Consider the following 25,901-nt stretch of genomic DNA (forward strand, 5'->3'; position numbering starts at 1 on the left):
GCTATCATTATCATCCCCATTTTACAGATGGGGAAACCACAGAGCACAGAGATGTTAAGTAGTTTGCCTGAGACCACACAGCTCACAACCAGAAAGAGATGGAGCCAGGATTCAACTTCAGGTAGTCTGGCTTCAGAGTCCTTGCACTCAGCCACTCTGTTGGTTAATCTGTGCCTAATGGGACTATGACAGCCCTTCTTAGTACTAAGCCTGCTGCTGGCTGTGTTTCTCCAAGTCTGGGAAAGATGTGTGTAGAAAATTAACGAGGAACTCCTAGTTTCAGTTGATCACGCCCTCTTTGTTGAAACCCTTCTTCATCGGGCCGCACTCTGGTTTTCCTCCCACCTCACTCAATGTCACTCTTTCTGTCTCTTTTCATCTCTTCACCTGCTCAGTATAAAAAGCCTTAGACTCTTGCTTCCTCTCTCTCTCTCACATCTTCCTTTATCTAAAAAGGACTTCTAAGCACCAATGAATGCTTTATGCTATTTGATTTTTCTTCATAGCATACTGCTACATGAAATTATGTACATATTTATTCATTTCACTTGTTAGTTATATGTTTCCTCCACTAGCATGTAAGCTTCATAATGGATTTAAGTCTGTCTTAATTTGGGTTCCCTTCAGATGCTCTGTGTTTCTTTTTACCCCTTCTTGCCTTTTAAATTTTATTATTTTGCTATTCATTTTATTTAAATTAATTTAATTATTTCACTTTTCCCTCTACTAATTTAGAAGTTTTATTCTCTGATCCTGTTGTTTTAGATAAATTAAAACATGCATGCTTATTTCATCAGTATCGAACATCTGAAACAAAATTATTATCTTTCTCCTGGATAACACAAAGACTTTAGAATGCTTCAACTCCATTAATTCTTCTTTTGGCGTATATACTATTATTGTCTAGTATTTTAAAAATGTCTTTTGTTTGAATCTCAATAAGTATTGTTATTACTAATTTTTACAGTCATTTAAAAAAAAATGTTTACACAGACTTTTAGCACTTTCTTTGCTTTTCTTCCTGCATCTCAGACCTCCATCTGGGATTACTGACCTTTTGCCCAAACTTCCTGTAGAGACTTTCTCCAGTAGGTGAACTTTGTTAGTTTGAACAGAGCTCTTGAACTCTTCCTCAGAGGCAGTGTATTCTTTGACAATCATTTAGGAATGAAAGAGGCGAGAATATTAATGGAAAAGTGTCATAATTCCCCATAACTGCAGAATTCTGTAGCTGAATTCAGAACATTCCAAAGTGGGCCAAAATAGCTCATTTATCATGCCACAGTTCACCTTTACTAGAAATATGTACTAGCCAAAAAAGGACAGAAACCATACTTTGGGTTCTGGTACCAAGATTTAGAAGTTCATTGTTTCAAGCCTGGAGATTTTACACTGAGGACAAGCACCGAAGTAAGCCTGAAGATAGGTGGGATGTCTGCCTATGTTTTGTAGAAGGGTGACTGGAAAAAGCGAGATGGGAAAGAACAGGCAGATTGATTTCAGTAAGAAGTACATATGTATGACTATCTAGAAGTTCATTCTTATAAAATAATTTGGTCCAGAATGCCATCAAGATACCTCCTGGAATGTCTGGTCTTCCCCCAGGAGTATCTGTAACCCAACTTGAAGACACTAAACTAGCCTATAGTTTATGAGCCCCACAGGAACATTCCGACCAGGCTTTTGGGAAAAACAAAGATCAGATGAATACATGTAGCCTTTCAATTTCATAAAAACAGCTTATGGATCTTAAGCATGTAAGTAGCTCAGAAGATTGACACTAAATTGAGTGGCAGTTCAAAAAACAAGTAAGGAACTAGCAGATAGTCGACAAAAGAAGCATTTATTGCTACAAAACGACTTTGGACTAACTCACAAATTACTGCCACAAAAGTTCAAAGGAATCAAAATAGTTAACATACAAACTCAGACCTGTAGTTCTCACTAATACACTGACTACCCTACATCTTAATGAACATAATCATGAAAAGCTGACTCAATTATGCCAGTGTGTGTAGGAGTACCAGAAGGTGAAATTTCTGTAATTACAGCCCAGAGAAGGACTGCTGTTATTTCATTTTAAAGTATCATCAACTTTTCAGGAAGAAAATAAAAGCAGATGGCTTAAGAGTAGGGGACATGTGAGAATCACTTGGAAAGCTTGGCCCAGACCCCACTACAGACTGATTACTCAGGATCTCCAGGATTCTTGTTGCCCACCCTTGGCTAAGGACCACTGTTTTAGGGAATTTATTTCTAGAGAATCTACTAGGGTCTAGACTTTCTGGAAAGAATTCCTTCATATTTAACCAGTGTTATGAACTTGACCAAAACCACTGTGCTCTGAATTGTTTTGATAGAGATTCCATTACTTTAAATACAGAGGCAGGTCCAAGGCCTTTGTTCTTAGCAATGAGTTTGTAGTATAATTTTACTAAGAATAGGGGAGGGTAAGATCTCAGTGGTAGAGAGCATGCTTAGCATGCGTGAGGGCCTGGGTTCAATCCCCAGTACCTCCATTAAACAATAAATAAAAACCTAATTACCCCTCCCCCAAAATAAAATAAATAACTAAGAGTAATTGCTGACTAGGCATCATTCAGAATATCTGCTTATTTCTTGGTTAAGCCAAGTGAAGGCCATTAAAGCAGGTCACAAAATTGCCCCACCAAAAGTTAAACTGGGCTAAAAGGCCGAAATTACTGTACAATGTAGAGGGAAGTTTTGAGCAACTTGCTATATTTGACAATTTGAATTGCAAGACTAGACAAAGAGGAAGAGGTTAGGGGAAGAAGGGGTTATACAGACTAAATTGGAAAGCTGTTCGAGAACTAAGTCAGCTTTAGACTTCCACTGTTTCTCTTGGATCACATGATCTCTTTCAAATCATGTCTCCCTCTTTCATCTGTGTAGAGCATCTAATTGGGCTGAAAATTAGCTATATAAGGTATTATCCTGTAACCACACCTACTAACTAGCCCCTGGTTCACAGATTATTTGTATGATCTACTCTGGCCAGAGTAGCAGAACTAGTTTCACTCCAGCACGCTGACTGATTTTATCAGTAGGGCATGTAACTGGTAAATATTGCAAGATCTTGTAAACCATCCAGTGTGTTCCTATTGCTAAACATGTTGGGTGATGAAACACCTGGAAAATTCTGTTGACCAGTCTCTCCAAGGAATCTTTTCAGGTCATCTTCAGTAATATTTGCTAACCTTCCACCTTGAACTTTGGTAGGTCCCAAGGAGGCACCTCAGATCTTCTGATATTTAGAGGAGCTTAGTTTGAAAACATTGTCATTTGTAGGTTCTTGAAAAGGAAAGTCAAGTGAGTACAGTGATAGTTGACAAGAGCTTGGTGGATAAGAGTTTCTAAGATGACCTGGAGAGTTGAGAAGTTGGAGAAACTGAAAATTTTCTATTGTACTAATCCAAGCTTGTGGTGATGGAGACCATATAAGTTTTTCTGCTGTAACAAGTGACCACAGCAAATTGCCTTAGTGGCTTAAACAATATAAATTTATTATCTTCAGTTCCTTAGGTCAGAACTGGGCACGGGTCTCATGGGGCTAAAATCAAGGTGTTGGCAAGACTGTAATCCTTTCTAGAAGCTGTAAGGGGAAACCCATTTCCTTGCCTTTTCCAGCTTCTAGAGGCTGACCACATTCCCTGCCTTGTTTCTTCATCCTCCATCTTCAAAAACAAGAACAGCAGGTTGACTCCTTACGCTGCCATCCTCTAGTCCTCTGATCATAGCTGGGAAGGTGTCTCTACTCTTAAGGACTCATGTGATTAGACTGGACCCACCCAGTTAATCCAAGATAATCTCTCTATTTTAAGGTCAGTAATCTTAATGACATCTGCAAAGTCCCTTTCACCATAAAATATTCCAGTATATTCCAGGTTCCAGGGATCAAGGTGTGGGTATCTTTGAGGGCCTTTATGATAAGCATCATTAACACATAGAACCGATATTTTAAGCAATCAATGGGACTTCCCTTTTAGTTGGATTGATGACTCGTACAGTCAATTTGGTATGAAAATAGGATGGAAGAGGTGGAAGAAAATACTGAGATCAAGCATTAGTCATTTTGGTAATTTCACCCCTTTTCAAGCATTCTAAGACATATGGAGGTCTGTCGGCCTCCTAACTTTAAGAGGAACAATTTGGTTATCATGAAAGCATGGGTATCTTGGGGAAGTTTCTAGATCTGGGTTCAATAAGCCTTACAAAAGCTGGCCTGGTTTTTCCCCAAATGTTCCCATGGATGGGCCTATTTTCTCACCTTCCCTGAGAGCACTGGTTCCCCTCCAGTGGGCTCCCAGTTGTTGGGGACCATCTGTCCCCTTCTCCTCTTCCCTCACATAATCCTCATCTTGGTTGGGTCCACTTCCTGGTTGGAGCAGATAGGACCAGGGAGCAGGATATGGAGAATGACTGTGGAAGCAGAAGTCAGTGTTAGGGCAACGCTGGAATTGTAATGTGAGTGGAGACCCACTGGGCAGTTGATTGGGGTGCAGCGAATGTTGTGGCAATCATTCCGAGCAGAATGTGAGTACCAGAGCCTTTCTATACCATTGGGGGCGGCTCCAGGAAAAAGGATGCCTAGTTAAGACACTACCTCAGACAGTTTTGATCTCTTTATTTCTCAGTCTCGTTGGTTGCACCTGATTTCCTCCATGACATTAAACAACTGTTGTAAGATTTTTCTGTTGGTAGCGCACAATTTTTCCAAATTAAAAAAAAAGACAGGACAAAAAGGTTATGCTTTTCATCTGTGGCTGTGTAAACAAACCCAGTAATTACCATAACTCAAATTGCTGCTGAAACTCTCCATATTTTAATGTGCACACTGTCGCTCTTGCTACTAAATCTCTGCATATATCCTGGGAAGTTAATCCTGAATTAGGAAACAGAAAAACTGATTAAAATAAAATTGGGCCAAGTCCATGATTTTTATATTCATAAGATTCAAAATTTCTATGAGGAAATATGCAATGCAAATTGAATTATCTTCCAGAGTACTAAAAAAAAAAGCAAACCAAAACAATGGTAAAATATGTGTATCCATGCAGAGAGATGTATGAATTAGGCTCGCTGTGGTTTGGTTGATTGTGATTCAATTTTCTGCCCCTCTGAAACAACCTTTACTTACCAGGCTGCACAAGCTCCATTCTCTTCAGTGTAAAGCGAATGTTATCCGGTTTCCATGTAGCAACATTTCCTCAAATTCTACACTTTTATCAAAAGAAGTTTTTTTAACTGAACTTTGAAGAGAGCATTATTAGTCCTCCGAAGTGTTTCAATCACTCTCTTCTGATTGCCTTTAGGACAAAAGAGCAGTTATAAATGTTTATAGAAGTCAGGAAGGTGAAAACCCATTGTTTTTGTGCCTATAGGCACGGGGTAGGTGAAACTGAGCATTAAGGAAATAATGTAGAAAATTCAGGTCTCCACATTTTCTTTTAATAAAGTGGATTAATTTTCATGTCTCTACCATGTGTCTTTTATTATTGTTGTTGTTGTTGTCAGTTACAATGTGTCAGTTTCTGGCGTATAGCACAATGTCCCGTCATGCATATATATACATATATTCATTTTCATATTCTTCTTCATTAAAGATTATTACAAGATATTGAATATAGTTCCCTGTGCGACACAGAAGAAATTTGTGTCTTATCTATTTTTATATATAGTGGTTGACATTTGCAAATCTCAGACTCCCAAATTTCTCTCTTCCCAGCCTCTTCCCCCAGTAACCATTGTTTACTGTCTACTACACATTTTTCTGTTGTCCCTTGATACCCACTCTTGTCCCTCTCTGCTCTGTTTTCTGCCTTGGGAGGCTGATCAGTAGGCACCTCACCAATGAGCATTCTTGTCCTCTGGTTTGCATTTGGGTTTGGCCATAGAGAGCCCCAGCAGAAGGTCAAAGGGAGAGTAGGGTGTCAGCTCAGAGTTCCCTCTGAATGGCTGGGCTCCCTCCCCTGGAGATACTGCCCTTGTCATGGTTGCCGTTTCTTCCAGGCTCTCTCCCTCTTTCCCTTCAGGCCTGGCACTGTTATAAGCTTCAGGGTGCTGCACTCTCCTTTGTGATTTTGGTTGCCCATATCTTGATGAACCTTTATAAATACCTCCTTTAGTAAACACTCCTCAAAGTATCCTAATTTGACTGAGCTCTGTTTCGTGTTTCAGCTCTTACAGAGACAGAATCTGATTCATCCAGCCCTATCTCTAAATTCTTCCCACTTCCTGGGGCCACCGTCTCTTACCAGGACTACTAAGTGATCTCCCTACTTCTACTCTTTGTGGCTCAAAGTCTTCTAAAAGTTCCCATCACAAATGTAACAAAAGCCAAATTCCCTGCCATGGCCCAGGGCCTCGTATGATCAGACTCTTAACATTCAACTTCATCTTGAGTCGTTCTCATCTCCTAGGTTCTAGAACACACTGACTCCTCTTTTGCTTGAGGACCCTTTGTCCATGTTGTTCGCTCTGCCTGGACTGTTTGCTCCCTGCTCTTCATATAGTCAGCACTGTTGAAGACCAAAAAATGATTAAGTAAGGAGATGGGTTTTATTCAGGCTATTGCAATAGGGAAAGCACTTCAGATCTGAAGATCTGAAGATATATTAACTTTTCTATGGTTGCTGTAAAAAGAAAGTACCATAAAATTAGTGGCTTAAAACAATATAAAGTTACTCTATTATAGTTCTGCAGGCCAGAAATCCAAAATGAATCTTACATGGCTAAAATCAAGGTGTTGGCAGGGTTGTGCTGTCTCTGGAGGGTGTAGGAGAGAATCTGTTCCCTTGCGTTTTCCCCACATCTAGAGTTAAATTGCTTGTTTCATGGTCCCTTCCTCTGTCTTCAAAACCAGTGATGTAGCATCTTTTCTCTGATGCTGCTTCGCTCTGCTTCCATCACTTGGCTGCTTTCTCTTTTATTTATAGTCAAATCTACTTCTGCTCCCCTCTTACAAGGCTAGTTGTGATTCTGTTTAGGATCCAACCACATAATCTAGGATAATTTTCCCAACTCAGGCTTCTTAATCATATCTGCTAGAGCCCTTTTCCTGTGTAAGCTAAGATATTAATAGATTCTAGCGATTAGGACCTGTATATCTTTTAGGACCATTATTCAGCCTGTTACAGTGTGGCTCAGCGGTGGGTTTTGCCTTAGATTTTCAATTTAGTTTCAGGGGAACAAGCAATTCCAATCTGGCTAATCATTCATGAGACAAAGAAGAAAGTTAGAAGATCTGTGTCTGACCCTGTCAGCAGATTCAAGCAAACGGGGAACAGTCTGGGTTTAGCCTTGTCACCAGTAAAAATGGGAGCCATTTACAAAATTTATGGGAGTCATGAGAAAGAGTGGACAGCAAGTCTTATCTAAGCCAAGTGGGGATGGTGCTTCATTGCACTTAGCTATTTTCTAGAACACAAAAGGGTAGGAGATTTGGCGGGGGAAGTGGTTGGGGAGATTTCTTAGCCATTGCTGTTTTCTGAGAGTATAGGGGTCAGGTAAAATTGAGTACCTTCTCATCCTTAAATATTTTTTCATAATGCCCTCCTTGAATACCCTATGTAAGTCCTGCCCTTTCCATTATTCTCTGTCATGGTTTCCTCTTCATTTCCTTCACAGTATTTTTCATAATCCATAATTATTTTGTGTATTTGCTTGCTTGTCTATCTAGACTATAAACTTTTTGAGGGCAGGGGAAATGGTTGTCTTAAGAACGTGGAACAGTGTATCTTTATGTCTTTAGAGCCTGGCACATTTTTGTTGAATTGACAAAAGAGCCAATCCCAGATGGCCAATAAGCTCATGAGAAACTGTCTAGTAATTACCTCACTTGTAGTGAAAAAAATGAGGATAAAAATAACTGAGACAAACAAAAGAGAATCAGGCATCCTAAACAAGAAGACCCATATGTTCAGAGACACCCAGAGGTGTGTGTGGAATGTGGGGCATGGCCGGTGTGGGACAGGGCCTGAGCCAGCTGGGCTGAGGCTCCACAGTGAGTCTGAGACCAGACCTCAGAGGAGACGGGGCCCTATACTTTCTGTGCCTCTCAATGCCTGCATTCATTCACCCTTTCAAAAAATAGTTTTGAATGTGTTCAATTTGCCAGGCACTGGTCTAGGCTTTGGGGACATAGCAGGGAGCAGACCAGACAAAAATAAGTCTGTAGGTAAATAGAAGTGATCCAAATAAATGGTGCTGAGTGTTAAGGAGAAAAGCAAAGGAGGAGAGTGAGAGATGGAATGTTGGCTTGCAGTTTAGACGGAGTGGCCTGGGAAGGCCTCAGCGAGAATATACGATCTGCCAGGTGTGGGGATGGGGATGGGGAGGCATTTAACCAAACTTGAAGCAAGTGATATTTGGGAGAAAGGCATCCCAGGTAGAGGGCACAGCAGGCACTCAGGTCCTGGGGTGCAACCTCACCTGTAAGAAGGGCTACACAGCATGCCAGAGGGGGATGCACAGGTATAGGAGGTGAGATCACAGAGGTGGGGATGGGGGGTTGCAGTCATAGGGCCTTGTAAGCTTCTGTAAGGAGAGTGGCTTTTCCACTGAGTGAAATGGAAAAACCACTGGAATATTTTGACAAAAGGAGTGACATGCTCTGTCTCCATTCACAGGATTGCTTGGACTGCTCTGCTGAAATGAGACAGAAGAGGATCAAGGCCTGATGCAGGAAGACTCTTTGGGAGGCTACTCTGTGATCCAGGTAAGAGATGATGGAAGGAGCACGGATCAGGGAGTCCACAGCGGACTGGTAAGAAATGGTTAGATTCTGGATCTGTTCTAAAGCTAGTAAGATTTGCTGATGGGTCAGATGTGAGGTGAGGGAGAAAAGTCAAACAGACTACACAATTTATGGCAAGGATGGGGTTGCGAAGTCTGGAAGAGTGCTGAAAGAGCAGCTTTGGGAAGGAAGAGCAAGAGCGCAGTTTGGGACACATTAACTCCAAAATGCAATAGAACCCATTTTGAAAATGGACCTGTGAATACTGGGCAGTCACAGCAGTGGTGATCTTCTCTCTCCAATGTGCTGGTGCATTAATTTAATATCTTTCAAGACCTTTTATTGTTTACTTCTCTGAACTTCTCACCTTCCCTGAAAATATTTCTACCACTTCTTTGTTGGGAGAAGTACAATAGGAAATTAGAAAATCCAAGAACATAATTGCTTTGGAAATAAAACCAGAAAAGTCTGTATGTGAAATGTCTCCTTTTCCTGATCTCTTGGACATCCCAAAGAGCAGTTGAACTGAATTTGGAAGCTGAGGAAAGCCACCAGCATTGGGGAAGGAGCTGCATCAGAACAGAGGCCCAGCTTTGGCCCCCGGGGCTCTGCAGCTGCTTCCACAGCATGGCAGTTACAATGTCTTTCTCTAAAAAGTCAACTGCCTAGCTTTGGCCCCAGACAACCCTGTGCTGAGAGATCTTCCTGGCTGGGGAAGAAAGCAAAGGCTCCTTGCTCCAGATGTCATTGCTTTTCACCTTCTCTAAAGTGATGACATTCATAACCTGGATCTTGGCCTCAGCCTCTGAGTTCTCCTTCCGCATCCCTCATCTTGAACTGTCCAACCTGAAAATTCACTGTTCAGGTTTCACACCAGAGATCTACACATTCTGCTTCACCGCAGTCATTCCATGTAAATTAATTTTCCAGGTAACTGAAGCTTAGCCGTCCTTTGATGTCCACCATATGAAGGAAAATTTTTCTGAGGATGAACTGTAAACATTCTTGCTTCCTTAACCAGAGTGCAGAGAACAAAACTGAACTTTTCCGACATTAGGCTGTCCTTCCACAAAGTGATAATGTCCTCAGGCTCCAGTGAGGTGTGTAGTCTGTGCCTTCTACCCTTCTGACTTCAATCTGCTGTGTTTTTCAGGCTGTGTTTCCTTTTTAAAAATACTTTTGATGTTTTGCTGCATCATCCCTGCTGTCATTTGTTGCTAGTTACTGCTTGTTGATTTGTATACTTTGTACGCCATTTTTAACTTATCTGATTCCCAGCTTGGCTCTTAGTGGCTGGTACATGATCTTCGGAAATGTAAGTTAGCATTTGTGGTAGACAGAACTGTAAGACGGCCCCTTCATGTTCACACCCTGTGTAATCTCCCCTTGAGTCTGGGCAGGACCCATGTGTACAGTGGGGCAGCCACCTCAGTGATGAGGTTACCTATATGTTTGGCAAAGGTGAAGGGACTTTGATTATGTAATTAAAGTCCCTAATCAGTTGACTTAATTGAAAGGAAGATTGACACAGGTGGCCCTGAGTTAATCAAGCAAGCCCTTTAAAAGATGATCTAGAGGTAAGGCATTTTCTTTCCTGTTGGCCTCGAAGAAGCAAACTACCATGAATTCTATAGCAGCAAGGAAATTACTTTGGCCAACAAGCACATGAGCTTGGAAGAGGACCCTGAGCGTCAGAGGAGTACACAGCCCTGACCAGCATCTTGACTGCAGTGTGGTGAAACCCTGAGCAGAAAACCCACTTAAGCGATGTCTATACTCTCAACCCATGGAAACTGTGAGATAATAGATGGGTATTGTTTTTAAGCTGATATGTTTGTGGTAATTTATTATGCAGCAATAGGAAATTAATACAGAATCCTGTTTGGCTTTTGTGCTTAAAGTGGTAAAAGAGCATACCGTACTTGGAATGCATGGGTTCATACACACTTAATCAAATTATTTTAATTACCCCATCCTACTATACATAATATCAATTCTGAGTTTGATTTAGCCCAGGAAATTAAACTCCAGAACCTATTAAGATGACATTTGTCCATTCCTGAACTTCAGCAAACAAAATATGCAGGGCTGTAGTGGTAAATCCAACCCAGCATTTCTCTCCTCTACCACTTTTTTAACTGAGGAGAGAATCATAAGTTAAAAAAAACAAAAACAAAAACAAAAACAAAAAAAACTCATGTTAAAAAAAAAAACCCAACTGGAACAAAACTAAACTTACCAATGGATGTGTGGTGGGGTCAACTTTTTTTTTTACAGTGATATTTTAGTTACTTATTTTATAAATAAGTGTGACAAAATGTAATGATGGAATAATATCTTACATTTTTGAGCACTTTATGAAACTTTTAAAAGTTTATTATACATGACCTTCACAATATGTCATTTCAAACATGAATTAATAATTTATTTACATATTTAATTTTAAAAATATTATTTTTGAATAACTATCATTGGTATATAGTAAAAATTAAATCTCTCTCTCTCATTCTTATCCTTCATTAATCTTGTTTCCCTCTCGAGCGTCAACCCTCACTGGTTTCTTGTGCACTTTTCTAGAGGTATTATGTGCAATTACAAATAAATAGTAAAACAGGATATATTAACTTTAGTAATTTATATTTTACTAGAAATTGATATATTTCATTGGAATTTAAAAATTTACCAGAATAGTTTTAAAATTCTTCTGCAATGTTGTACCCATAGTTCCTTGCTCATTTGTAAATTTATTTGTTTATATTTTATCTTCAACATTCCTTTTTTCTTTTGCAATAACAAAAAACAGCACTTGAGTTTGTCAGTTGTACTGTTTTTGCCTTTTCTGAAAATAATAATGTCTAACACTGAGGAAGGTATTTACCATAAAGTACTTAGCCAAGTACTGGGCTCCTCTTTCAATACACACGATTTCACTTCTTTGCAACAATCTTGAAGGGTAGCTCTTTTAATAATCCTCATGTTACCTACGAGAAAATGGGTTGTTCCAGAGGCTAGGTAATGACCCCTTCACTAGTTAAGTGTGGAAACTGATACTCAACTCCTCTTTCTGATGGTAGAACTCAGCTTTTTATTTTGCTTCCCTGATTTTCTTTTTAATGTCTTCTTCATGCTTTAGTTAACTTGCACAGTTTCTAACTTCTTGAGTTGAACATTAACTTTCATTTTTCTTATTTATTAATAAATCCATCTATAGATATTAATCTACCTCTGAGTCCTGCTTTATCAGCATAAGGCACATTTTGTTATGTGGAATTCTTAGTGTCCTTTTTGCTAAATAGCCTAAAATGTGTTCTTTCTTTTTTGGCCTGAGATTTTTAGAATTTTCTCTTCCCAGTGAGTAGTTTGTGATGTTGTTGTTTATATATTTGTAAATGATGTTAGTTTTATTATATTATGATAAAAATTCTATGTAGAATTTACTGAGTTATCTAATATATAATTTGTTTTTGTAAACATTCTATAGCTTTCTAAAAAACAGTGTAGTCTCTGTGCGTAACCACTCTGGTACCTATTCTATTAAATCCATTTTTTCAAATGTAATTTGAATTCTCCCATACTTGATCAGTCAAAGATGGTGATATAGGCGAACTGTTTCCTAAGAAAATTTACTTTCTTAGTGACTTTCTCCATTTGTCTCCAACAATTCTTGTGTTATTTATGTCAATACTATGCTATTTGTTTAGACTAGCTCCATTATTATTATAGCCATAGCATAGCTATATATCTGTTATAAATGTAAAATGATACTCTCTTGTCCATCCTAATTCTTTTAGTCTTAAAGTTTACATTAGGATTGCCAACTGTATTCTTTTCTTTTGAATATTTCTATCTACCTTTGTTTATTCTTTTTTTAGTCTTTTTGATATATAATTTAGGATATTATGCTAGCAGATAGAGTTTGATTTTATTTATTTTTTATTAAATTTGAGGGTCTTTGCTAAGGAAGATAGACACATTTATATTCTCTGTTTATTTCTTGTATGTTTGATCTGTCTTCTATTGTATGGTTTCTCTTTTTTAATGAGAATTTTTTCCTGACTTTTTTATTTGGGATTATTTTTTCCCCTGTTTTTATGCTCTTTATGCACTGGAATTTACTCACAATGTTTTAAATTCTGTTAGGATACAAACGCTATCCAAAAACTATACTTGAACTCATAGTTATAAAAATCATTAAAGCCAATAAGAAAATAGTGTCCGTTGGTTTTCCCTTGTGAGAAACGCTGAGTCACTAGCATTCCTCCTGGCACCCAGGGCCTGTCCTGCAGGAAAACAGACGTAAACTGAGTGGAAAGGTGAATAGAAGAGTGGGACTCTGAAGTGGAACCAAACTTACTTCATTTATCTTTCCCCTTTTTTTATATGCACAGGAATGGTATAGGATTTAAAACTCTATACCTACATAAGTCTAAAAAATGGTATCTCAATTAATATAACAAAATGTTAAGTAATAGGATATTATGTCACAGTTTAAATGGCAGAGATTTTTTCTTCCTTAGCAGGACCTAAAATGATGTGTTTAGAATCATTTAGTATCATAGACTAGACGAATTATTGTATATGTTCTTTTTGAAAACACTTTTTTCTGTACGAAAAGAGGGAGACTGAGATGGTGGTTTTCAGCATCGGCAATCCTAAAGCGGTAAGACTGACCAGCACACCCTCCCATGGAGAGGTTTCGCCTGTAGACCAAGGCTTGCACGCTGTGCGGCAGCTGGTGGCCCCGTGGGAATGCCTGGGTCCGATGCTAGGGTCTGAGCACTCGAGGCTGGAAACTCTTGGCTGTTACTGCAACTCATGGAGATGCCCTGATCTGTCAGCAACTGGGACATCTGAGTCACACCCAAAGAGGAATTTCTCCTGTTCTCCCCTTGGGAGTCCAGACATTTCATCCTTATGTCAGCATGTCTCCTACATCTCCACAGAGGAAAACATTAGAAGTATCTAGGCAGACTGGCTCTAGGTGACCTGTGCAGCAGTATCCAACCAGCCAAGGATCCTGTGGATGTCAGGTCTGACAACAAGCAGATGTGCTGATCTTCTGTGATTGACACTGGGACCTCCACCAACCACCTGGTTATTGTTACAGTCCTCCTATTTAATTTTAGTTAAAGGACTGTTGATACCAATTTACAGTTCCAGTTTAGTAATGTAGCAGCTTGAGAGCAGCATGGCCCAGGGACAGGATTGTCCGTCTCCGAGTTTTCTTCTCTGTATTAGAATTTGGGTACAGAGGGCTGGTTTTCTCTTTGGCTCAACCTCTTTGGCAGGCACATATCTTTCTGGTGTCTTTCAAGGACACCTATGAGATGCTTCACTGCAACACCCATGTCTGTTTTGAGTGCTCATCAAGTACACCATTCAGCCTCTCTACGCCACCATTTCTGAATCCTCTTGGTATCCAGCAGGAGGGATCCCACCCCGTGCAGCACACTGTCTGTCCTACCTTCAGCGTCTCACCTCCACCTGCAAACCGGGGGAGGGTTTAGGGCCTCCTGCAATTATTCCCTGTGACTTACTGAATTTTTCTCAGGTGTTTTGGTGGCAAGCTGACCTTTACTAGCTTCCATCAATCTTATCCCTTGTAAACTCTAGCTTGCTTGTATTTCTAAAAATGGTATCATATAGATGGTATCCTGCCTTAATTTCCTGCCGCGAAGAACTTCCATATTTTTATGTTCCTTTGGTCATTTCAGAGGGGATTCGAAAGACAATGGAGAAGGAAAATTAAATGCCTTTGCTCTAGTTTTATGTGTGTGTGTGTGTGTGTGTTTGTGTGTGTGTTTTTAACAGAAATCTGGTCACCCTGTCCTAAGAGTGTCTGAGGATATACAAAGAGAAACACCATGAAAATCAGTGATTGACTATATGGATCTGAGACTTAGGGGAGCTCTGATTTAGAAATATGAATTTGGGAGACATCAGCATGTGGTGGGAGTCAAGTTACAGGAATTGGAAAGACTACTTAAAGCAGTAGTTCCAAAATCTCGTGGATCATCAAAATACACAGATTCCTCAGTCCCTCTCCCACAGCTTCTGATTGAGCAGGTTTATGGTAGTCCTCAAGAATCTATAATCTTTTTTAAAAGCTTCCATTGAAAGAGTTCTAAAATTGAGTATTAAAGGAAGGAATTGTAAGACGATGCTCCCAGCATGGTCCTCTTTATGTAGAAACTTTTATGACTATATGTACATGGGTATACTGTAGGGATGGTTGAAGGGTCATCAACTGAATAAGTGATAAAGATGCTGAAAAGTCATCGTGAGGAAAGGGGAAGAATGCTGATGAGAAACATGCACAAACTGAGGGGACAGAGAAAGATGGACATTAATGAGCAGGACTGTGCAACTTCTTGTTCAGAAACCTGAGTGTAGACATGGAGGTGGTAGGAGATTGGGTTAATAGAGTTGGGTAAATCAAAGGACAAGGACAGGACACTGAGGGCTAAAAAAATCTGCTGGTATCTGATCATAGTCCCATCCTTTGAATTTTCTGCTACCCTAACCTATTCCCAATACAGCTGTTCTTGACCTCAAGATTACCAGTCCCCTACTGCCACCTGTCCCTTTTTTTGTCAGTCCATGTTCTCCCCCTTTGTTAACCTGGAACAGGGGACATCCCTTTGGTCATTCTCTTGCCAATAGCCCTCAAAAAATTAAATAACTAGTTTAAGTTAACACCACTAATAAATGGTGAGTCAGATTTGAACTCAGTCCAGTCTGAGTTTTTTTCCCCTACTACTTTATATGACCTCTGCAGTTAGCATGGCGGTGCCCCACCCAGGCCATGTTTAATGAAGGGCTTATTTGCACAGCACTTGGAAGTGCCGTCAGCAGACAGGCTGTCAGGCCCTTCAGGATGCCTCAGCTGCAAAGAGTTGCCTCATCCAAGTTCATACCCTTCCCCAGGCAGCCCACAGCCCATGATTGATCTATGTGGGAGTGTCATGGCCTGGCCCCCTCAGCCCTTCACAGCACTGCTCTAAGGGAACATTCTGTCCCCCACAGAGTGCCTGTTGGGGTCACTGAGGCTGTCCTTGGGCAGCTTACCTTTCCCTCACCTTTCCTGCTTTCACCCCTCCCTTCCACAGGTGTTGATCCCAAGGCCATTCCTTAATAAACATGCTCTATGCTAAACTCTGAATCTGTTTCAACCCAACATGCAGCAGCCTCTCCAAGAAATAAGAGCCAGCATTTCCTGTTACAGAAGTTATGTTACCGTTCACCTTTTCCAGAGGCCCTCTCAAGTGTTTCGGAGAAGTGTCTGGCGCAGATGAGGCTGGGTGCTCCTGGTCCTGGGCACCAGGATGACACCTAGCCATTTGGATTTCAGGTGCACAGGGCTCAAGAGAGAGGGTTGGATGCGGCCTGAGTTAAGTCCAGTGGTGTTGGATTTGGGATAGGGCTATCCCGCTGCTTAAGCTTTGATGCTTCCCTTTTCCCTCCCTAGTTGTTCTTCTGAGGCCAAAGTCTGGCTCGAAAGTCCTAATCTTGAATCCCAGCTTTAAACAACCAGCAGATGAGGCAAAGGATTGAGGTTTTCAGCTCACATCTGATACAACGTTGCACTGTGATTTTAGCGACTGGAAGGTAAAAACACCACCTAGGCCAGAGCAAACGAATTTGAGTGCCTTTATTTTAGGTTGATTTTTCCCCCCTTATATTTTATCAGTTAGAATAAACAGTCATATTATGTCAGGAAAAAATAATCAAGCCATTCATCAGAAAAAAATTTGAGTTTTCTTTTTAATGTGATTAAGTATTATAGGAATACTAACAAATTTAAAAAAATCAATACTTGTATATATATCCCAAATTTGCAAGCATCTCCACTTCATACTTTAATTATTCTTTTAAATCTAAACAATCACTATATAAAGTAACTAAGAATATGATTCTGGATATATTTCTTTATAACCTTTTGAAAATATGTGGTACTTGGCTTTCAATTAAACATCTATGAAGATTTCATCTGTGCTAACCACTTACTTAGAAAAAAAATAATGCAAAGTAATACCATGCTGGAAATTTCCAAATATTTAGCAAGGAAAGCAATTAAAATTTATGTATTAAGAATGGAATATATTGCATCTAATTGGAATATATGTTGCCTCCTAATCCAGCTAATGCATTTTGTAGTCAGATCCAGGTTGAAGCTGTATGTTATCAATGATCGCTCAGATCGCTCTAAGTATATAATCTGTGTTCCATTAAATAACCATATTTAGGTAACCGCTTTAAACATGGTGTAGACTCAAGTACTTCTTAAAGTTTTCAGTTATTGATTTTCAAATCTTCTTTGTAGGTGTAAGCTTCTCAGGAGGCCACGCATAATCACATTTCCTGCCCAGTTGGTTTTTTCCTTTGATAACCACCCACAGTTACTATACCAGCCTGTCAGTAAGCATTTAATGAGAAACTGCTGTGGGGCTGAGGCCTTTCCCAGGGCCTAGAAGCAAACAAAAGATTAGATGTGCCTGGGAAAGCTTACAATAGGTTGGTGGTTTTCACCAGCATACGCCACCATGGGTTTACTTAATTTTCTTATTTACCAACAGCAATAACAAAGATGTTTTTCTAGGGGTAGCATTGGCTTTGACACCCCCGTAAGCTGATAAGGAAGAAAAAAAAAGCTCCCACTAACTAATAATAAAAAGAAAATGACCAAGTTTACTGGGAATCCTGCAGGATAGTCTCTAGAGAGACTCTTGCATATCCACAGATCAGATTTATAACATAAAGTACTGAAACATGTTTCTAATTATTCATACATTGCATTAAAATGAGTGCCAATCCTTTGTCTTTTAAGAGTAAAATGTCAGGACATTTTTGTGATTTCCTCTAACTAGTAAGACTGGAGGGAGGTTCTTCGTGAGGATTTCCAGCCAAGCCATGTACAGCCAATCTGATATAGATCCTTTTCTTGCCACTGGAAGGCTCCTGACAGCATGGAGGAAAAATAAAGAACAAAAGTGACAATTACTGCCAGCAGTAACATCGCTCGTTATCCGAGCTGTGTAATAACCAGTGGGTGGCCTGACCCTTTTACCCCTCCCCCACAAAATGAAAGCACGGAAATTATTTTAAGTATTGGTATTAAACTGATTGTTTCTCAGATAATACACTATCTACAAACTAGAAAAATAGGCCACGGCATTGTAGGCTGGAGACAAAGCATAAATATAAATTTTCACTCCTCTTAAAATAGAAAATGTGATCACCCAATACCTTTCCCCTTTTGGGGAAAAATGAGTTTTCCTAATAGTTTAAATCTCTTCTGTTTGGGAGAGCTATTTGAATCCTACCACCCCACTCAGGAGACAGGTCTGTGTCTTAGATGGAGAGTCCTCTAGTGTAGATCTTGCCTGAAGACTTACTTGCCTCTGCACGTAGGAGTCCGTTCTTGAGGTACAAATGTGAAATTGCTGGTTTTCATGTTTAGCAATCAATCTTTAGGTAAACATTTATGTTTTCAGCAGGTATTCCCCTAACATTTGTAGGGTGGAGGGCAAAGAGTGGAAATGGAAAATAGCCCTCAGTGCCCTGTCCTTTTTCTTGCACCCTGGCCTCCCCCCACATGGCACGGAGTCTTGTGGACATGCTGTGGACTCCACACCTCAGGAGCAGCTATCCAGGAAGGTGGCTGTGAACCTTGGTGGCAGACTTAGGTCTCATTTGGCAGGGAATTCCAGGGTCAGGTTCCAGGAGTGTGCTCTAGAGGGGGAACCAGGGTTCTGGAGGGGCACGTGCTTGCCCCTGGCCCTGTGGGTGGGGCACACGTGGCAGAAACGCCAAATGGAGCCCTCGAAAGCCCGTGGGCCCCAGGTGTCAGGGCTTCAGTGTAGGATTTATTTTCCCATGCAGTCTAAAATCTCACGTGTTCCAAATTTAACTTTCCACCTCAACAGTTGTGAGTCCTTAAACTGATTAACCCATATACCTAACATTTCTCTGTGGCAGTCTTAAATGTCTGCCATGACACTTACAGGACTATGAGATTCGCAGCTCTCGAGTGCTCCTGTAGAAGTTCGTTCAGTCGAACTTGGCGGTAACTCTGTGGACAACATTCAGATTTTGTTGAGGGCAGTTCTCTCAGAATTCTGAATGAGAATTTATCTTCCTACCTTAAATTATGGACAAGTAGAAAAACCTCACCTTTCAAAAACAATTATCATTATTTCATTCAGATTTGGAAACACAGTGTTTTAAGAATTCAAGGGAAATTTTAGAAATGGAAAGAATAAGACCAGACTGTCATTGTGCTATAGTGGCAAATTAAATTCTAGAAGAAAAACAAACAAACAAAAAAGAAAAAAACCTGCAAACAACATGGATAACAGTAAAAAGAAGATGAGACTGGCTGGTGCTAAGGAACAAATTTGCAGTTAAAGAAAACTAATCTAATCTTGATACTAATTTGATAACCTGAGAACACAGGTTATATCCTGGTCTACCTTTCTTTAAGCTCTTTGAGTATTTTACCGCCACAGGGGACTGGTTTCAATGAAAAAGTCACCAAAAGACTCAATTCGAAAAAGAACTGCACAAACTATTTTGCAGTGACGAGAGTAATACTTGGTCATAAGTATTACCAAGGCTTAGACATGTGATTTGCTCAATTATATGAAAAGTTTTTGTTAGAACTGGGCAGTTTATCACACACAGAGTTTATGATTCTTAGCTCAGTATTTTTTCCACTAAATTTGAGAGGCTTTTAGTATCTTTTGCTCTAATTTGTTCCAACTTCAGCTTCTAATTTAGTTTATTTAAATTTCGTAGTTTAGAGGTTCTTTTGTGGTGCTTCCCCCTGAATGTCCAATCCAATTCAGATGTTAATTATTCTGCTTTTTCTTATGTCCCTGCCCTCTCCACCCTCCTCACTATTACAACTTCATTCAGCTCAGGCCGGATGCGGGTTAACTGCCATTTCATTGGGTTCTCCTAGAAAAGCTCACCATTTTACTTCCATCCTACAAGATGTGCAGTATCCAACTTTCCTGTTCATTGTTCCAATTACATATTTTCTCAGATCCCTACGTTAGTTTTTATAGCTATCTTTATCAGGTTAAAATTCTTTGTGACTGTGTCAAATTGTGAGCCAATCTATATCTACTTTGCATACGTATTGACTTAAATTATTTTAGATGGATGGGTCTATTTCCTGTTCTATAAAATTAAATTGGAAAGAAGACTCCATAATATGTATCAATAGCCTGCTTTTTTAACTTAAAAAATTGATTTTATATTAAAAAATGAAAACAGTTTTCTAAATTCTCATATTCAATAATATGATTGGAAAAGGACTTGAAATATGCAGAAACCCTGGCTCTTGAATAATGAAATTCTGTGTGATACATTACTTCTTGATCTTTAAATCAACCACTGTTTTCTTTTTCAGCCAGTTAGATAGCAAAGTAAAAATTAAGGAAGACAAGTCCCTACCTTTTCCTTGACTGCTTCCAGCTCTGCATCTGTAATTTTCCACGGAGTTTCTCTCTTTAGTTTCTCAGCAGTTGTTAAATCTTTGCAGCTTTCATGGAGACGATATGGTTCAATCATCTCTTCAAAGACTTTCCAGCTGAAATTGGAATTATAAAAGAGGCCTCACAGTGGGAAACTAACTCATTATTTCACAGATACTCCAGGTATGACTAGCTCTGCTGGCTGCAGAATCAGAACTGAATGTCATGCAAATCTTTTAAGAATTATCTTTGCAGGGGACTTTCTGTGAGTAATACCAGGGCTACTGTAGTGCCTCCCTACCCAAGGAAAGGCCTTAACGTATGTGCGGTCCTGTTAGCCTACTAGCAGATAAACACACAGACACGTAGGTAGTAATTATTCTACAAATACATTTTCTACACAGTGTAGTCAAAGACACAGTTGTAATGTAGACACTTCATAAATGAGTTTCCATCTGCTTACTTTACAGATTCTATGGGAGACATTCATGAATTAGTGCAGGAGATGAACTAGCATCCTTGAGAGTCGGATAGGCTTGCCCTCCTCATCTTTAGTCCACATGGCAACTCCCGCTCATGGCAGGAGCTGTGGGCAGGTCGGAGGACAGGAAGGGCTCCTGCAAGTTTAATGATTATAGAACAGTTTGATTGTTTGCTGCAAATATCGCGGCCTTTGTCCTCCTGGAGTCTGATGTTGCTGCCTGAGATTTTTAAACGGCTATTGTTCAGGTGCATGTTAGAGGAAAGAACAAAAAATCAATGATATTTTAAAATCTGAGGCCATTTTAGAGCAATTAAGATATCATTGAATAGAAAATTAGGAGCAGTATCTCAGTGCTGCGGAACATTTAAAAAATTGCTGAAAAACCTCACTCATGTCTTTCATAAGACTCTCCTAAGATTTATTTTTAAAATGATAGCACAAAACAAAGCTTATAATTTATGGGAGTCATTGTCTTCACTATGTTACTATAAGATGACGTCAAATATAAATAATTTTCTTTGGTTTTACATAATGTAGCTTACTGATAACTTAGTAACTTCGGGATGAACCATAATTAGAATCAAAGTGCCATTAGGTTAAGAAATTAAAATATGAAACGATGAGTTCAATGATCTCATCAGTTGGCCTGATTTAGGATTTGCAGATCAAATTACAGAGATTACAAAGGAGTAGGATGTCCCTAGCAGTGTCCTTTTATTAAGGGATTGAAGAGGTACTTAATGCAGTAGATTTCTGATACTTTGAGTTATTTGGAAAGGTAGACAATGACAGGGGAGGAATAAGACTGATCTGCCCTATTACTCTTTCAGCCACACAATGCTTTTATTTGCTATTCCTCCCAGCAGTGCTATGCTTTCAGAGATGCTGGCAGTAATCAGTGCAAAGGTGCTGGCCTAGGAAAGAAGAGCCCGGGCTCTTGGTCCAGCTCCTCCATTGTCCTTGACCGGGTAACCTTGCCTATAAAAGGGGGTGATGATGGCTGCTCAGAGCTGGCAAGAGATTATTGGTGTGAGCATCGATATGATGGTTTGGGTGACAGAGCTCTGAAAAGTATGCAGTGCCCTGTAAAAGCAAGTTTTTACTCAACAGCCATAGGGCTGAGAGGTTAGCAATTGTCAGTTTCTCTGTTTAAGCACTGCATACACTTATTTTGATCAGGATAAGAGTTTTCTTTGCATCTCAGCCCAGGTACTTATTAGAAAGACCAGTTCAAAAAGTTTCCCAAGAAATGGAAAGTGGAGTGGAGATTGCTGGTTATCTCCCCAGCATCTCTACTATGCTTCTCCATTGTAGTTTGGGTGGGAATGACTCCATCCCCAGCTTAGGCCAGTCAGCACCATTCTATTCCTTCTGCCAGAGTGATTGGCCAGCAAGGGCACATGACCCCGGCAAGCTTGACCAATAGGCACTCAGCATTCCACCGACCACAGTGAGTGGCTCAGAGGCTTAGGTTGGTGTGACCTGAATGGAGTCCACAGCCTGAGTTCAATGTCTGGGAAGAGACAAACTTCCTCTCCCCCTGAACATAAATGAGCAAATATGTAGTCCTTATTGCTATGGGCAGTCATCTTGTTTTTAAAAGCTAAATCAACTTTGATTGATGATTTTATAATGTAAGGCAGAACAGAAAAAATGAAAGAGATTTAGCCCTTACTTGCAAAATTAACCTTCTAGACCAAGCTTTGCCTGAAAGCCAAAATACATTCGGATTTTTCAGTTACGTTTGATAATAATTTCCATTATTTAAGTTACCATGAGTTAAGTTTTCTTTTACTTGTGACTGAAACATGCTAAGTGACACAATAGGTTATAACTGGGCTATCTTTGTCCATCTATTTTCTCTAAACTCTTACTGCTCATCATCTATGTTTGTCTTCAACTTCTTCATCCTAAGGCTCCCCCCTGAACTGGCCATTCTCCCTTCTCCTAGCTAGGTGTTCCAAAGGTAGCTCAAGATTTCTATTTTGATTCCCATTAAATCTGATTTTTCATACAAATGTTCTTTAACTGACTATAGAATAGTCCAAGTATTACATGCCATTAAATATAAATGAGAATTAATTCAATTTAAAAAATTAACTTACAGCTGCCCTGCCTTCCCCCTCCTTGTTCCTCATAATAACAAAGTTTAAAACAATTTTAACTGCATAAAAATTTTCCCCTAACTTCATGTTAAGAGTCTTTCTCTCAAATTATTGTACTTGTTGTTTTTGTCATGCTAGCATCTGTAAACTAACTTATCTAGTTAATTGCTTCTGGTTTCTCTTTGATTTGTGTACAAAGATTGCTGCCGTCTTGGCCTATGACTTTTAATTCAGTCTACACAATACAAAACGAAATGTAACCTCATGAGCTTTTCAGTTTCCCCTGACTCAATTATTTTCTCATTAACTTTGCTTTTGTACTCCCTTTCACCCTTGCTCCACCGTATTTATAGATAATGTTTCTATGATAGGACGTCTCCATCAGGACCTACTCATGTTTTATGGGTGGTTAAAAGATCTATTAAAGGCAATTGAAGGGCATTTAACATTACCCTCCAACATGGAAGTCACTGACAAACTATTTTCGACATTGTGTGTCCCCTAGTGACCAAGAAAGAGCAGCGATCAGGAGGTAGTTGTCAGTGGTGGATGAGGGCTGCCTGGCCAAGAAGGCCGGTGGAAGAGCTGAAACTGGGGCCTTGCTGTAAGCTTTGGGCCCTGGGCCTGGGGCTGCATCAGCCCAGAGGAAGAGTTCTCCCTCTTTCTCTAGTTAAACCAGAGGAGTTGCCTTTTAAAAATTATCACATAGGTGCTAGATGTGCTACCAGTGGCCATTTGTGAGATTTACTGAACGACCATTATTTATTCTAAAATTTACCTTCAAATATTGGAAAAGCTATTGCCAGTATCAGGTATGTGACTGTCCTGTAAAGTAACATGGCGTCACTTGTAGCAGAAGACTGAAGACAGGAGTGTGGCACTTCCAGCACACCTCTTCCTCGTGGCCTTTTGTCTTCACACCAGGGTACATTAACTGCCATCATTCCAGTAAGAATGAGTTGGATTTTTTTTCCCCTGCATCTTCCTCAACACCTTGAAATATCACAGAGAAAATCTCCACAATTGTGAAAACTAATTCATTTTTTCCTGAGAAAGGGAAATAGATCTCTTCATTGCGGAATGCTGAGGATATGTAAGAAATACCAAATCAAAATGGTGTCTAAAATCAAATTTTAAAATCAGGATAGAAGCCCAAATGCCTGGGTCCTTTGTTTCGTACAATTGTGCATAGAGTTTGCTACTTAAGAAGAGGAAACCATGGCACAAAGGTCAGGGATGGTAAGATGAAGAGTGTCTAAGCTGTGATGGGCACTTAGAGAAGGAAGAGGCACGGCTAGTGGAAGAGGTGCACTGGCATCCTCAGTTATAGGACAGAAGGGATGGGTATGCAGGGGGTGACCACGGCAGCTGGGCAGAGACCAGCATGAAAGAGGAGAAAAAAAAAAAAAAGGAAAGGAAGAAAATGTGGAATCGATGGATAAAGAGGCAAAGGATATAGAAACAAATTAATCAGCAAGCACAGACAGTCCTTAGCTGCTGATAAGACAAACAACAGCAAGAAGAATTCAGCTGTGGCAAGTGACTAATCTGTGCCAAGCACTGAGCCAGAGCTTATAGAAAAATTTAAAGTCATAGGGGACATTGTGACTGTGCGCTAGGAAACAGTAAATGGTCCTGTGCTTCCAGAGCCCTGGAAGGCTCTGACCTGTTGTTAAGTGGCATATACCAGGGAATCATTGGACCTGCTGTGTATGAAAGAGAATGCACTTCCACCAGTTAGAGCCCTAAGATGAGCTCTTTCAATCACATCACTACAAATGCCAAAAGGCAACGATTTAGGAATTAAAATTCTTCAAATGAAATGTGGAAGGCTACCAGAGCTTATAGCATGACATCTCAGTTCACATCAGAATGTTAATTCCATTTACCAAGGAGAATGATAAATCTGTTCTTTATTTTTCTTAAGCATTTGTAACTATAGAAATATAGAAATGAAAGGCATTAGTGGTCTGTATGATGCAAGGAAATACTACATAGCAGTAATCCAGGCCAGCCCTGTCGATTATAGCTTTCTCATCACCCTGAAGGTGTTTTGTAAAGCTCTCTTAAGTGACCCATAGCCTTGGAGGAATCTTGAGTACCCTCTAACGACATGAAGTTCGAGGTTGCTGTCTGGTCACTAAGAATGAATCAATTCTGGATGACTTTCAGTTAGTTATTAAGCTCATATGGGATAACAATGCATCACAAGAAGGGAAGAGCAAGAAGGCTTGAGGAATGTGGAATTGCAACCCATCAAGAACTGCAAGAAGGAAGGAGAAGTGATGGTCAACAGAAATGAGAAGAGGTCCAAGAGGCCAGAGAGGGCTTAAGCCATACTGAGACCTTCGTGTCTCCCACTACTCTAACCCTTGGAGGCCCCATTCCACCCAAATAAAATGTATTAAACTGCATCCAGGTAAACAACTGAAAACATTTTAGTATTGCTAAGTTATTGCTCTAAGTAGTTTATTTAATTTACAATTGGCTATAATTTCTTGCACCTCTGGGAACTCCTGTGAAAATGTAACCTATAAGTTGTTTTTCAAATATCATGGACTTGACCAATTTAACAATTAATGAGGTTAGAATGATGTTGTGTTTAGAACATTTGAACAATTATTTCAATTTTTTATTTTTAAATTTTGGAACCAATACATTTCCTCGCCAGGCTTCAGATAGTTTTAGAGGCCCCCTTTGGGGGTCCGCATAGGTGCCCCATCCAGGATGCGCCACCAATAACTTTATATAATGAAAACTTGCTCTGGCTGCTCAGGTCAGTCATCTGAGCGTGAGCTTCCTACTACCCTTGCCACCACAGAAACCAGTAACATGAAGGACAGTTCTAAACTGGTAACTAAACTGTGTTCCAACAATTCCTCCTCTCAGTCTCATCTTTACCTTAAAACCTTTCCCTTCCATTAAAACCTGATAGTTCTGCATCATGATTATTTGAAATGCCTTTTTATTATATCCTATCAAGAAGTCACTGTGGTAAAGCCATAACATTTTTACCCTATAGTAGTCAATGCAAAAGAGAAGGAGAAAGTATCACAGATAAACAATGGAGCTTGTTA

General features: G+C 39.8%; 1 protein-coding gene and 1 long non-coding RNA gene across 4 annotated transcripts in view; one reads left to right on the forward strand and one right to left on the reverse strand.

Moving 5' to 3' along the window:
- The window catches only part of LOC140696802 (uncharacterized), a 64,621-nt gene that overhangs the window by 2,631 nt on the left and 36,089 nt on the right, over window positions 1–25,901 (forward strand). Inside the window, exon 2 of the long non-coding RNA XR_012073330.1 lies at window positions 8,649–8,737. This is a non-coding gene — a long non-coding RNA (uncharacterized lncRNA). The remainder of the gene's footprint in view (window positions 1–8,648; window positions 8,738–25,901) is intronic.
- SLC12A1 (solute carrier family 12 member 1) overlaps window positions 17,516–25,901 on the reverse strand; it is a 75,739-nt gene continuing 67,353 nt past the window's right edge. For all 3 annotated transcript variants that reach the window (XM_031672805.2, XM_006201755.4, XM_015237230.3), the window contains exons 24-26: window positions 20,216–20,351; window positions 18,760–18,827; window positions 17,516–17,713 (exon numbers count right to left, since the gene is read on the reverse strand). In XM_031672805.2, the coding sequence (XP_031528665.1) occupies window positions 17,578–17,713; window positions 18,760–18,827; window positions 20,216–20,351 (340 nt within the window). In that variant the 3' untranslated portion in view covers window positions 17,516–17,577. The remainder of the gene's footprint in view (window positions 17,714–18,759; window positions 18,828–20,215; window positions 20,352–25,901) is intronic.

Source organism: Vicugna pacos, chromosome 6 (assembly GCF_048564905.1).
Source record: "Vicugna pacos chromosome 6, VicPac4, whole genome shotgun sequence".
NCBI lineage: Eukaryota > Metazoa > Chordata > Mammalia > Artiodactyla > Camelidae > Vicugna > Vicugna pacos.